Here is a 13757-nt window from a genome sequence, read left to right on the forward strand (position 1 = left end):
TTGACCTCCTGAACACGAAAATAGTGCTACTTTTGACCGACATCAAAGACTTTTCCAGATATACGCATGCGTGCACATTCAAATTGCATATGTTGCATATGGCACGTTGGGCGGACCCCTTCGATTTCGTTCAAAATCACAGGAATGATGCTCCTTGACCTCCTGAACACGAAAATAGTGCTACTTTTGACCGACATCAAAGACTTTTCCAGATATACGCATCCGTGCACATTCAAATTGCATATGTTGCATATGGCACGTTGGGCGGACCCCTTCGATTTCGTTCAAAATCACAGGAATGATGCTCCTTGACCTCCTGAACACGAAAATAGTGCTACTTTTGACCGACATCAAAGACTTTTCCAGATATACGCATGCGTGCACATTCAAATTGCATGTATTGCATATGGCACGTTGGGCGGACCGCTTCGATTTCGTTCAAAATCACAGGAATGATGCTCCTTCTATTCGTCGATATTCTATTCGATATTCTATTCGTCTTCTGTGAATCCAGCGTGACCTTGAAAGTATGTCCTGGAAAAGCCCTATTCGTCATATCCTATCTGGAAAAGTCCTTGATGGCGTTCAAAAAGAGCACTTACTGAATTCTGAAATGGGAGCACTATTCTCGTGTTCAGGAGGTCAAGGAGCATCATTCCTGTGATTTTGAGCGAAATCGAAGGGGTACGCCCACGTGCCATATGCAACATATGCAATTTGAATGTGCACGGATGCGTATATCTGGAAAAGTCTTTGATGTCGGTCAAAAGTAGCACTATTTTCGTGTTCAGGAGGTCAAGGAGCATCATTCCTGTGATTTTGAGCGAAATCGAAGGGGTCCGCCCAACGTGCCATATGCAACATATGCAATTTGAATGTGCACGGATGCGTATATCTGGAAAAGTATTTGATGTCGGTCAAAAGTAGCACTATTTTCGTGTTCAGGAGGTCAAGGAGCATCATTCCTGTGATTTTGAACGAAATCGAAGGGGTCCGCCCAACGTGCCATTTGCAACATATGCAATTTGAATGTGCACGGATGCGTATATCTGGAAAAGTCCTTGATGTCGGTCAAAAGTAGCACTATTTTCGTGTTCAGGAGGTCAAGGAGCATCATGCCTGTGATTTTGAGCGAAATCGAAGGGGTCCGCCCAACGTGCCATATGCAACATATGCAATTTGAATGTGCACGGATGCGTATATCTGGAAAAGTCTTTGATGTCGGTCAAAAGTAGCACTATTTTCGTGTTCAGGAGGTCAAGGAGCATCATCCCTGTGATTTTGAACGAAATCGAAGGGGTCCGCCCAACGTGCCATATGCAACATATGCAATTTGAATGTGCACGGATGCGTATATCTGGAAAAGTCTTTGATGTCGGTCAAAAGTAGCACTATTTTCGTGTTCAGGAGGTCAAGGAGCATCATTCCTGTGATTTTGAGCGAAATCGAAGGGGTCCGCCCAACGTCCCATATGCAACATATGCAATTTGAATGTGCACGGATGCGTATATCTGGAAAGGTCTTTGATGTCGGTCAAAAGTAGCACTATTTTCGTGTTCAGGAGGTCAAGGAGCATCATTCCTGTGATTTTAAACGAAATCGAAGGGGTCCGCCCAACGTGCCATATGCAACATATGCAATTTGAATGTGCACGCATGCGTATATCTGGAAAAGTCTTTGATGTCGGTCAAAAGTAGCACTATTTTCGTGCTCAGGAGGTCGAGGAGCATCATTCCTGTGATTTTGAACGAAATCGAAGGGGTCCGCCCAACGTGCCATATGCAACATATGCAATTTGAATGTGCACGGATGCGTATATCTGGAAAAGTCTTTGATGTCGGTCAAAAGTAGCACTGTTTTCGTGTTCAGGAGGTCAAGGAGCATCATTCCTGTGATTTTGAACGAAATCGAAGGGGTCCGCCCAACGTGCCATTTGCAACATATGCAATTTGAATGTGCACGGATGCGTATATCTGGAAAAGTCCTTGATGTCGGTCAAAAGTAGCACTATTTTCGTGTTCAGGAGGTCAAGGAGCATCATGCCTGTGATTTTGAGCGAAATCGAAGGGGTCCGCCCAACGTGCCATATGCAACATATGCAATTTGAATGTGCACGGATGCGTATATCTGGAAAAGTCTTTGATGTCGGTCAAAAGTAGCACTATTTTCGTGTTCAGGAGGTCAAGGAGCATCATTCCTGTGATTTTAAACGAAATCGAAGGGGTCCGCCCAACGTGCCATATGCAACATATGCAATTTGAATGTGCACGCATGCGTATATCTGGAAAAGTCTTTGATGTCGGTCAAAAGTAGCACTATTTTCGTGTTCAGGAGGTCGAGGAGCATCATTCCTGTGATTTTGAGCGAAATCGAAGGGGTCCGCCCAACGTGCCATATGCAACATATGTAATTTGAATGTGCACGCATGCGTATATATGGAAAAGTGTTTGATGTCGGTCAAAAGTAGCACTATTTTCGTGTTCAGGAGGTCAAGGAGCATCATTCCTGTGTTTTTGAACGAAATCGGAGGGGTCCGGCAAGTTCACTTTAGGACGGGAAATCTGAATATCACTTGTATTTGCCTCTTGGCTTTGCTCAATAAGTTTATCGACTGTTTTTCGCCCTTTGGTATAACAATGCCTCTGGTACTTAAGTATATTGTTATTGCAGTATGTATAGCTAATGTCCTTCATAAATACGAAGCTGTTACATGTGAAACGACTCCAAAAAGTGATAAAAATTGCATGACCTTGAACGACCTTGAACTTTAGAGACTTGTCCTGAGATAACTATGCGACCGCGTTTGATGCAAATTAGTTTTTTGTAAAGAACTACTGAGTCTTAATCATTTCTGAAATTTTTTTGAAATTTGATGAGGTCCGATTTTTTCCGGGAAGTTTACGAACCAGAATATTGTACTAGTAAAACAAACGTGAATAACTTGGAAAATACTTAATGTCGGTCAATAAGAAGATGATTTTCGCACTTAGGAGCTCAAGGTCTATCTGCTGTGCAATTTTCAGCCAAATCGAAGGGGTCCGCGAATGTGCACGCGAATCTGAATGTGAATATGATGCAACTATATGCACGTCCTTGATTGGAACGCCGGTGAAAACAGGGCGCCGGAGGGCATATTAGTCACGTGATATTTGGAGCTTCTCCCGTACCCTGCTTCTCCCCGTCTCACCCCTTCTCCCCTTACGTCGGCTTTCTACATGGTAAACGTCACGTGTGAATTTCACGAACCTTGACCAAATCGCCCCAGGCGCCCTGTTTTCACCGTCGTCCCTTGCCCTTGATTGGAGATATTTATTTGTTTTTGCAGGGTTCGAAGAATTAATATTTGATAAAATCAGGAACGACCGGGGCATTCGAGCTAGGAGGGGGTGGTCGTTAGGAAATTGTGAAAGAGCTGAACAGTGGAGTTTTTTTGCAAGTTCCCTGATACTTTAACTTTGACATACTTTTTCCATAAGACGGAAGAAAAGGCATCATTTTTGATTTCATATCTGCTTTTTTATCTGCTTCGATGGTTTTAACCAATTTCGATTCACGCAGGTGAGTGAAAATTTTTCATGATTTGAATGTTGTGATGCTTATGACAAAAGAAAATTGGTCATGAATGTGCTTGACTAGAATCTAGGCCCGACTGGAAAAAATGCATGCTTTCGTCGAGAACTCGAGCGTAGTTGGGCGTTTGCGCCGAAAATTTTCGGCGTACTTCGGCGTAAATCGACGGCTTGCGCCGAAATTTTCGGCGTACTTCGGCGTAAATCGACGGTTTTCTCTATCTCTCTATCACAAACGGCTCCGGAGCAGTCGCGAAAAACCCGTCAGGGGGTGGCACCAACCCCCCTCGTAATCAGTCACCGGCTGGGCACATACTGCTGATCAGAGCCGGGCAACAAAATAAAGGTCACGTTATGGAACATGCCAGTGAGTTTGTGAGTCAGGAGATTTTGTGATAGCGAACGCTGGTGCTCGGTCCCGCATGGCCTGCTGATGTCTATTGTCTGCCCGATCCCGTCGACCGTGCCAACAACCGTCTGTAGACAGTAGTCACTGGAAGACAGCCACACACACACGCCAGCCCCCCCCCCCCCTCGACGGAAAGTGCGTGGCTACAGCCTGCAGCCATCAGTAAGCCTTGAAAATTTTCGGCGCATGAAGCATGGCTTGGTAAAATAATTTCGGCGCATAAACCCTTGCGCCGAAATTTCGGCGCATCACCTCCGCCGAGAACTTCAGCGTAGTGGAGGCATTTTTTCCAGTCGGGAATCTAGGGCCTCGTCCAGGGGTCGTACTATTATTATTAACTGGATTATTTGCAAGCTGGCGCCATATGGTGGTGCTAGCAGAGCTTGTTGTATTTCAATGCTAGATATAAATGAATAAGTATCTATTTATTAATTTTTATATGGGTGCCATTTTACATGGTCCTTTCCATTTACTACCGTGTTTATATAAATAGACAGCATAGCTACCCTATGTCGCCAGCTGATTTTATCCAGTTATTAGTAAGTAAGGCCCTGTTCCAGCACCTCCAGTAGAAATTCTTGACTTGAGGCTCTACTACTTAGAAGTTTTAGTGGAGTCACAGGAATGCAACCTGGAGACTTCTGGAGATTGGTGCCAAGGATACCAAAGGAATGATGATAATTGATAACTCACTGTTGAAAAGTAAAATTTGTGTAGTTAATTCAAGTTTTAAAAAATCATAGAAATATAATTTTCTTTACATCAACTTGTAACATTGACAGTCCCAATAATTCCCTTGTTAACATTCGTAAATTCACATGTGCGCCATGACTGTAGACCAGAGCCTCCAGTGAACTTCCAGTGAAATGAGGATCTTGCAACTGACTGGAGTCTGGAGTCTGTGGCTTTGGTAAAAGCGGCTTCGGTAAAAGCTTTCTGGTGCTGGATTCTGGAATGCTGACTGGAGTATTCTACAGGTTTCTGGAGGTTTCTGGAGGCACTGGAACAGGCCCTAGATTGAGGACTTGTGTTTGACTGTCCAACTTCAAAGTTAGCTGAGCCCGAATTGGAATGGGTGGATTCTGAAAAGTGAAAACAGGGCGCCGAAGGGCATATCCAGTCACATGGCCACTAAAAAGTTCTCGCCCTCCCGTTGCCTTCCACAGGCCAATTGTCATGTGCTCTGAGCAAGTGAATTTCATGAGCCTTGATCAAATCACCCCAGGTGCCCTGTTTTCAGCATCCTGCCCAATAGGGGATATGCTGCTGCTAAAAAGCAAATTTTGATAGGTACTTGAGATAGCAGGTTTTTGGCATCAAGTTTAAACTTTTCAAATGCTTGCTTCAGGCACTTCTTACACTTGTTAAGAATCTCCTATTATACCTAGCAGTTGCACATACAGCCCTCTGCACCCTGCATGGTAAAAAGGTATTCTTTTTTTCGCCAAAACTGAGAATAAATTGAATACTATGCTATCAGTTATTCTGAAATCGTAATAGCAAGACGCACGAGGCTCCACACCTTAGATTTGACTTATCACGGTATATATGTTCCATCCAGCTTGAGAACAACACACAAAAGTTTATATTTGCCCCCAAAACAAACTTTTCTTTTTGTTATCACACTAGGCATATATTTCGTAGTGATAGACCCAATCGAAGGAGTTCAGTATGGACTATGGTGCATTTATGTGCAATGAGTTATGACCAACTGATAGCCTTTGAGTTATTGGTTTGTCGAAAAAAGAATTGACCTACCAGTACCGTGCAGCGTGCTGGGGGCTGTACCTACACAAAACGAGATGTTATATATCAAGATTTCTTTACTAAAACATAACAATATAACAACGAATATAACATATAGCAATATAACAAAGGGTCTGATTGCCAAAGTGATAATAAAAAGCAGTTGGTGGGTGTTTTACCTTGACACACATATTTAAAGAATGATTAATATCACCGTCACAGAACATGTTTGAATTATGCCACAGGTAGGTACAGTCCACAGCAGAAGTGATGTGCGGTTTCAGTCATGGGTATGTTCTGCTTCTGAAGCTTAGGAACGATTAGCCAGACTACAATGAAGCTTTGAATGTAGCTACTTGCTTGCATGTATCGTCACCCTTGCAGCTGCAACTTTACGAGGGGGTATCGAAAAGTTCTGATCATCACATAGAAGATATAGACCGATTTTGATGATTTTTGGTTGGTATTATATTTGGTTCTTAAGAACAATGTTCCCGCAAAGAGAATCTTGAGAAGTGGTTTTATCTTATGTAGGAGAGACTTAGAAGTGAAAAAGATGAGTATTGGGCCCATTGAGGACCGAACCGTCATCCAACTAATGCATTTGAAACGGTATCACACTGAGAAAATACATCAAGAACGTGAAATAAGTTTATGGCGAGGAAAGCCCATCTCATGCACTTACCGAAAATGAAGAAATAATTTTCAACTTGGTTGCATGGCCCTTGCAGGGGAGTCAAGAAGTGAGTGACTACCAGTGACTGACAAGGTGGTGACTGTGAAGGAAGTGGAGGACCTCATCCTTACAGATCGTCGTCTGACCTTTCAGATGATTGTGCAACAGAAAGGTCTCAATGCTGGCAGTGCCTGAAAATATTATCAGCGAAGAACTACGGACGATAAAAGAGTCAGGCCGCTTAGAAGTTCGTGTGTCTACTTCGTTCAAGAGAAAAATGCGTCTTGGCCTTTCGAAATGAAATTTAGGCCTTTTTTTAGGAAATTGAAGACATCTTCGATCATTCGATGACTTGTGACGAATGCTGGGTCTATGTGTATGATCCAGAGACAAAAAGACGATCAAGAAGTTTAAGCACGGCACATCTGTCTTTCTTGAAAGGCGAAGATGCAGAAGCCGATATGGAAGGTCAATGCTATCAGTGTTCTGGATCTGGCGTAGGATAGTCATTACCGACTGTCTTGATGATGGTCGGATAGTGATAAGCAAGCACTACTGCACACTTTTGAAGAAGTTGCGAGATGGCCTCAAGCAGAATTGCCGCAAAAAAGCCAAAGAAAGATGTTTTATCCGCACCGACAGCGCCCCCGCCCATTTGTCCTGAGCTGCAATTGAAGAAACAACATGATGTGGACATTAAATCCCACCGCATCTAATAAATTCACCTGACCGGGTATTAACTGACTCTTGATTGTTACGGGAGATGAAGAATCCACAGTATGGCCGGTGATTTAAGGACGGAAATGACGTCATTGATGAGGTGGAGCAGTGATTTACGGGACAGATCGAAGGTCCTACAATGACCGCCTGAGGCAGCTCAAGAAACGATGCAATAAGTTTGCGGTCGTGTGTGGTGACTTGTAAAGGAGTAATGCACATCATGTAAAAAAATCAAATTTCTATCACATCTAATTCATGGTGATGATCAGAACTTTTCGATACCCCCTCGTATCTATTGACGTCTTCTTTTCGATCACTCCGCATTAAAAAATCGCCAGTCAAAGCCATCCGTTGAGATTGGTAAAACCGCACATTACTTTAGCGTTGGGCTGTACAGTGTACCAGGGCTCATTAGCGCGCACCATGCAGCTGGGAGGGGGGGGGGGGAAGAGGCATTTTCACACCCTCCCTTCAGGTTTTCGCAAATATCTAAACGTGGCACACCTGGTCATGATCTTTTTCATACACATTGTCATAATATCAGACCTGGGTCGTTCAAGGTCAGGTCACCGGGTCATGTCAAGTGACCTTATCTCGGAAAAAGTTGCAATGCTCGCTGTAGCTACATCGACTGAACGATCAATTTGAAACTTTCAGAGATTGATAACAGTAACAGTATATTTGGGGCTTTGAGTTCTTTGAGTTCTTTAAAGTTCTTTGAGAGACGGATCGGCATGTTTTCTACGTTTTAAAATCCTACAATAACATTTAGCTTAAAATTCGTGTTGTCATATTACCATTGCAGTTACATGCTTTACAAAAAAAAAAAAAATGTTTTGTGGGTATTGGGTACCTATTTTGCATCAGGAACTACATGTTCAATCACAGTTTTTCATAACTAAGCCTCAGCGCTGACACGTGGTGGCTTTCTTGCACGCCCGTCGGTCTGCGTCGTTCCGGCGGACGTTGCGCCGTTGCGTCGCGGCGGTCTGGTGGCCGGGCTATCAGTCACGTCCGGCCGTCCTGGCTCGGCACGGCCGCGCTGTGTCGGCGGCCGGCGGTGCGTGCGAGATCTGTGACGTGTCCGCTGCCCCTCCCTCTCCCCGCGACAGACCACCGAGCCGTGAGGTCTGGCGGCAGGGTCAGGCTCGCTCGGCCGTCCGTCTGAGAGGGCCCGTCCCATCGGTCGGCGCTACTGAACTTCTGAATGGAAACTGGGTCCGACTGCCGCCGCTGTGGGCGCACACAGAAAACGATATGACAAAGCTGGGAGACCTAGCTAACGACTAACATAACCCCTTGTTTATGTGTTCTGGGCGTAATATGCTTGAGACATTAAACGTCTGATCTTCGGCAGTCGTGTTCAGCTCTGCGTTGGCGGCTGAGTGAGTCGCCCGTTTGTTTTTGTTCATAATATGTCTGGACTGGCTCGGTGGGATGACCGTCCCCCGGCCGGACTGCTGAGCCACCGGCTCACGGTCGGACTCGTTACGCCGTGTGATGGACAGCGACAGTGCCGTGTGGCCGGCACTGGACAGTGACCCACTCTGTCCGGCGTGACGAGCGGACCGGCCGCGCCCCGGCGCTGACACGGACAGACTTCAGGCGCGCCGGAGGCTCGCGCGCAGGCCGTCTGGACGACGTTCTGCTGTTTGGTGACGAGACATGGACCCAGTTCTGATATGTTTCGACGATTTGCCTGTATTTTTCCATTGTTTATCTTTAAGCTTTGAACAGTGACTTTTATGAGAACTTCAGACAGCGACAGCTACCGCCAGACCATGGCTCTTGGGGACTCGTATTCCCAATTTAACTGATCTCGATGGCCTATTGGGTCGTGTTTCGACCGAGCTCCGTGGCGTCTGCTGGGCAGCTGCCGTCGGCTGCAGTGCTCCGGCGGCCGGCCGGGCGGGCCTGGCGCCAGCTGATCGGGGTGGTCGGTGGGCCGTCTAAAATTATCCGCGGCCAGTGCAGCACCACTTGTCACCGCGCTGCCCGGGCCGCTCCGCCGAGTGACAGTGGCCGCCGACGCGGCTCGTCCGTCCGTCGGGTCGGCGGCGTCTGAGCGTCCGTCGCGGCCGGCGTGACCGCTGTTGTGGCAACGCTGGCGGCGGTGTCATCGATCCGGTGCGCGCAGCCGGCGGCTCCCACCTGCTGACCGCACTCTGACCCGGCCGCCGGCCGACCGAGGAGCGCCGGCTCGCTCCGCGCTCAGCACGGACCGCAAGGGACGGGCACGGCTCGGCACGGACCGTGAGGGACGGGCACGGCTCGGCACGGACCGTGAGGGACGGGCACGGCTCGGCACGGACCGTGAGGGACGGTCACGGCTCAGTAGCGCCGGTGTGGTCGCAGCTGCTGACGAAGACCGGGCGGAGGAGCCGGTCGGAGAGCTGCCGCGCGACCACCTGTTAGACGCGAGCTCTTTGGCGGGCCGTGGCGGACCGGTGCGCGTGTTGCCAACGTGTCGTGACGTCACGTATGACGGTGACGTTACGTGAAGTCGTGTGACGTGACGCTGTCCGTCACGATCGGTCGGCTGTCCTGCCGCGGTGACGGCACGACCCGGGAAGTTCCTGCGCCGCTCCGGTCACTCGGCCCGCGGTCGGACACTTTCGCTGGAGTCGCGGTGTGCGAAATCCCTAGTAGCGCACAGACTGACAGCCAGGCAGGAGGGACGTGTCGTCAATCCAGTTTATCTGTGAGTATCTTTGGCGCGGGCCTGGCGAATACTTTTTAATCAAATTGTCTGCGGGGAAATCCCATCAGCATAAAGGAGCCTCGAAAAACAAGCATTGCGTCTCTTATTTGAGTAACTTTGTGCTTTGAAAGTTTGCCATGATACATGCTTCAGAAGAACCCCGAGTATTTCCCCTAATTGTCACTTCCTTTGGTGGCTTGCATTTGCCTCCTAAGAGAAAATCAACTGCTTGCTTGACGTAATATCAATGAGTCATCTAAATATCTGGCGTTGCGTTGGGCTCTCGAAACGCTTCTGGTTTGTCGTGCGTGAAACAGGCTGCAAATTAGTATGTGAATTCGGGAACGCGTAGTTGCAATTTGGCGCAAAATAAATTTCAAAGTTTGCCTCAGTACCTATTTCAATTTGTGGATGTTTTTTTTTGCGCTGGGCCTGGCTCGCCGAATCATTAGTCACATGTTCCGGTGATTGCAGTGAAACTTAGCCGGTAGAGATGCCGCTGCTGAAACACGACGCCGTATTTCAATGGGCAGCGTTCGCCGTTCAGAAATAGCTGACTGATTGGCGTCACCGACACCTTCAGAGCTGCGTTCGGTCGACTCCGTATTCACCCGGTAACACGCACACATACCCGTATTTAGACGGAAACCGCACCGACCTGCGCCGCAACAGGTTGGGCTGGTAATGAACCCCGAGTCGAAATAGTTCATTAACTTCCTATCGGGCTCAGGTTCAAAACCAACAATAATGATATAGGTACCAACGCTGTTGATTCAAACCTGAGAGAGGCTTGTTTCGACACACAGCAATATATGACCATGTGGGTTACTCCCTCGGGCTTCGGAGTAGATTAGATAAACGTATTATGTGAACAGCCATTTCTCGTGATTCCGTGATTTTGATTAGTTCCTTATTGGCATGCGACATTTCTTGGTTTGTTTATGTTTTGACGAAGCATAAACGTTATAAAAACACTCAACAAATACCTACCTTCCTCCTGGCTCTCGTATGCGAAAGCAGCTTTGTGTTGTGTGTTATTGCCACTAGATGGCTCTAGAAGTGTACGCCGGAAGGTGGACTGCACCGCAATACATTTAGTAGTCAGCACAGAGTTGGTTATTACCCCGGGTACATGGAACAAGGAATTGGTATTTGAGCAATTGCGTGCTTTTTTGCTTATCTGTGTATTGTACCCGGGGTAGGTATGCCAAATCGTTATCCCATTTATGCACTGACGACAGATCACAGGTCACGACAATTGAAACACTCGCGAGGTGTCAGCTAATGCGTCTGTGAGCTCTTATACTTTGCAGCATTTCATTGAAATATGAAAAGCATGGGTCTGAAAATCGCACGGCCCACGTTGAGAGAAAATGTGTTTGTACTTGGCTGTGTGATAGGAAACTCGGGAGTCGGGACCCTTTTGCTTATGCACGGTTTGCTCTCGTAAAAGCATTTTTTTTTTCTCGTTTGCTACCATTTAATCCCCGCGGTGGGGTGAAGTAATGGCTGAATTTGTTCGCAGGTATGTTAATATTAGGAAATAGGAATAACAGTTGTAAGACCCATATGGTCGATGCACCGTAACGTTAAGTAATTCGTTAAAGTAATTTTGGATGCACCAACCGAGAAGCTTGCTGTAATGTCCTGAAAATGCACGGCTTGGTAATTAGACACAGACGAGCTAGGCGCAAGTGCTCAGTAAGTGTCACACGGAACGTGCTCTCCAAAAAAAGTTGTCTTCCTTCGATTGAATCAGTTCAAGGCCCTAAAACATAAGTCCTTGCATAAGTCAGTTGATGGTCCAAAGCAAGGGCCATGGAGTTATTGTTTACCTACCCAGCTTACCGGTGCACCTTCTCTGTATAAAGTCCAACCATTTCAACAAGTCGTTTAATTTAGGGCCTTATGTTTCATTTTTCGCTACCATATTATCATCACACTCGTAAATTGCTTATGCTTGATAATTTATCATTTCTTCTTCACAATGTAGGTATTGATTGCCAGCGACGATGAGGCTGTTGTAAACAATCGTTTACTACGTGCCGGTATGCCGGCGCCACCGCTGGCTTTCAGAGTTGTCACTGCTGAACTTTGACGACTGTTTCTGGCGGCGGGTCGATGAGTGTCGCTGTGTGTACTGGCCGTTTAAAGAAGGTACACTATGGACCGTCCCAGCGTTGCACTTTGTAGCTCGGATCGATGTGGCGGGCATGCTGCAGTGAAAGGTAAATGTGCTAACTGCTAGTGCTAACTGCTAGCTGAGATGCTGTCATTACTTTTAGTTTGGCGAACGTTAGGGATATTCCACAGTTTTGCTATAACTCTTCAAAACACTTATAGAAGAGAAAAGTAACAGTTAAATGCTGCACTGCATTCACCAAATGCTGCATTTATTACTGCACTTGTTTCCCATTTCAATTCCAAATTTCTGTCTGTCTGTTTCCCAATTCTGTCTGAAGCTTTTCCGTTGACTGGTAATAATCGGCAGCAATCCTGATAGAATGTCGTGTGTTACTGTAATTTTACCGGGTAGGTACTAACGTTGCTAAATGTTAAGCCATCGTTTAGCTGAACTAATTTGCAATCCTCGCTGCCATTTAACCCACCAAATAAATTGCATACTGAGCGAGACTCATTATGCTAATGTCCATTTGCCTTGGCCAGGTGTATCTCAATGCATCCATAACAGTTTGTGCATTTCTTTGTAAACGCAATGCATTGTCGTATCAAACAATGTTATAAAAGCCAGTCGTATTTGTTCTCATATGTTGGTAGCGCCCACAAGCCGCTCGGAGAGCCGCCGACGTGCGTCACGTACGCCAGAGTAATTGTTATTGCTCGGCGCTGTCCTTTCTGAGACCTTTTCGAGGCAATCAGCCCGGTTTACATGTGCGGCGGTCGATATTCGCATATAAAAGCTCCAATCATCCTTATGGGAGTCCCGTGATCCGCGATCGGCACCGGCTATACCTACAAATAAAAATGGTAGTCATTGCTGGCTGCTGCCGCCATCGGACTCGGCTGTGATCGCGGCCCTAAACTGTCATGGGCCTGAGCCTGTGGCTCCATACCGCGGCCACAGTCTCCTTCAACACGGGGTCGACGGTACAGGCTGCAGCTTTTTATCAATAGGCGATCCGTAAATGGAGCCAATGCTAGCGTCTTGACTGACTGGTTTGAACTTCGCGAAACGAACTTTGACGCGTATCGTTATCATGATGGACAGAATAAACACAACAGTCTGTAGGCTGGTCTCCGATAGTTACGGAACACCTCGCTAACCGTACCGCGGCGGTGTGGGTTGAGTGAACAGCGATGACTAGGTAATTATTTGCTTTCTTTTGCATCTACCAGGTGACCGCCCGGCTGGGGTTAAACGCCAGCGATGGTGGCCTGCCCCAACTGACGCTGTGTCTCTGCTGACCCTGTGCCCCTGATGGTCCTGCGCCCCTGCTGACCCCGTGTGCCCCTCCGTCAGGTGATCGGCCGGCCGGGGGCACCATGTGGCGTCCCCAGCGCCGCTGGCTGGCCGCCGTCGGCGCCCTGCTGACACTGGTGCTGCTGGTGCACCAGCTGCTGGGGCCACCCTGCCTCACCAGTGATGACAGAGTGGTGCAGATCCTGCCGTCGGCACCAATCAACCCGGTGAGCACCGGCAGGGGAAAGCGGGCAGATACGCTCACTTATAACACCATTTTATGCTTTTTCTGCGGATCAATATGGTTAATGGTTATGTGAAACTAACGAACGCCTTGTGTGCTTTTGGTGTAATTACTAACCGAACTTCGTGCAGTATTGTGGTTTTGTTCATATAATTATTTTATTTTTTGCTCTTAAGTAATTTTCATTAGACTGTGGCTTAATATTATTTCATATTTTACAACGAGCAGCTACTTACCTACATCATTCTCACTGGCAAATCGAAGTTGAACT

At 47.0% G+C, this 13757-nt stretch overlaps 1 protein-coding gene across 17 annotated transcripts in view; it reads left to right on the forward strand.

The window, feature by feature from the left end:
• Positions 1-13757, forward strand: part of LOC122390847 (protein-tyrosine sulfotransferase-like) — a 67668-nt gene that overhangs the window by 47750 nt on the left and 6161 nt on the right. For 11 of the 17 annotated variants that reach the window (XM_043384200.1, XM_043384221.1, XM_043384210.1 and 8 more), the window contains one exon: positions 13303-13469. In XM_043384200.1, coding sequence (XP_043240135.1) covers positions 13303-13469 — 167 coding nt within the window. Of the gene's footprint in view, positions 1-3116; positions 3559-8998; positions 9822-11564; positions 12050-13302; positions 13470-13757 lie in introns of those variants that run through there. The other 6 variants (XM_043384338.1, XM_043384312.1, XM_043384347.1 and 3 more) reach the window with 6 other exon arrangements.

The sequence above is a fragment of the Amphibalanus amphitrite genome, unplaced genomic scaffold (assembly GCF_019059575.1).
Source record: "Amphibalanus amphitrite isolate SeventyFive unplaced genomic scaffold, NRLGWU_Aamphi_draft 000021F_arrow, whole genome shotgun sequence".
In the NCBI taxonomy this organism is placed as follows: domain Eukaryota; kingdom Metazoa; phylum Arthropoda; class Thecostraca; order Balanomorpha; family Balanidae; genus Amphibalanus; species Amphibalanus amphitrite.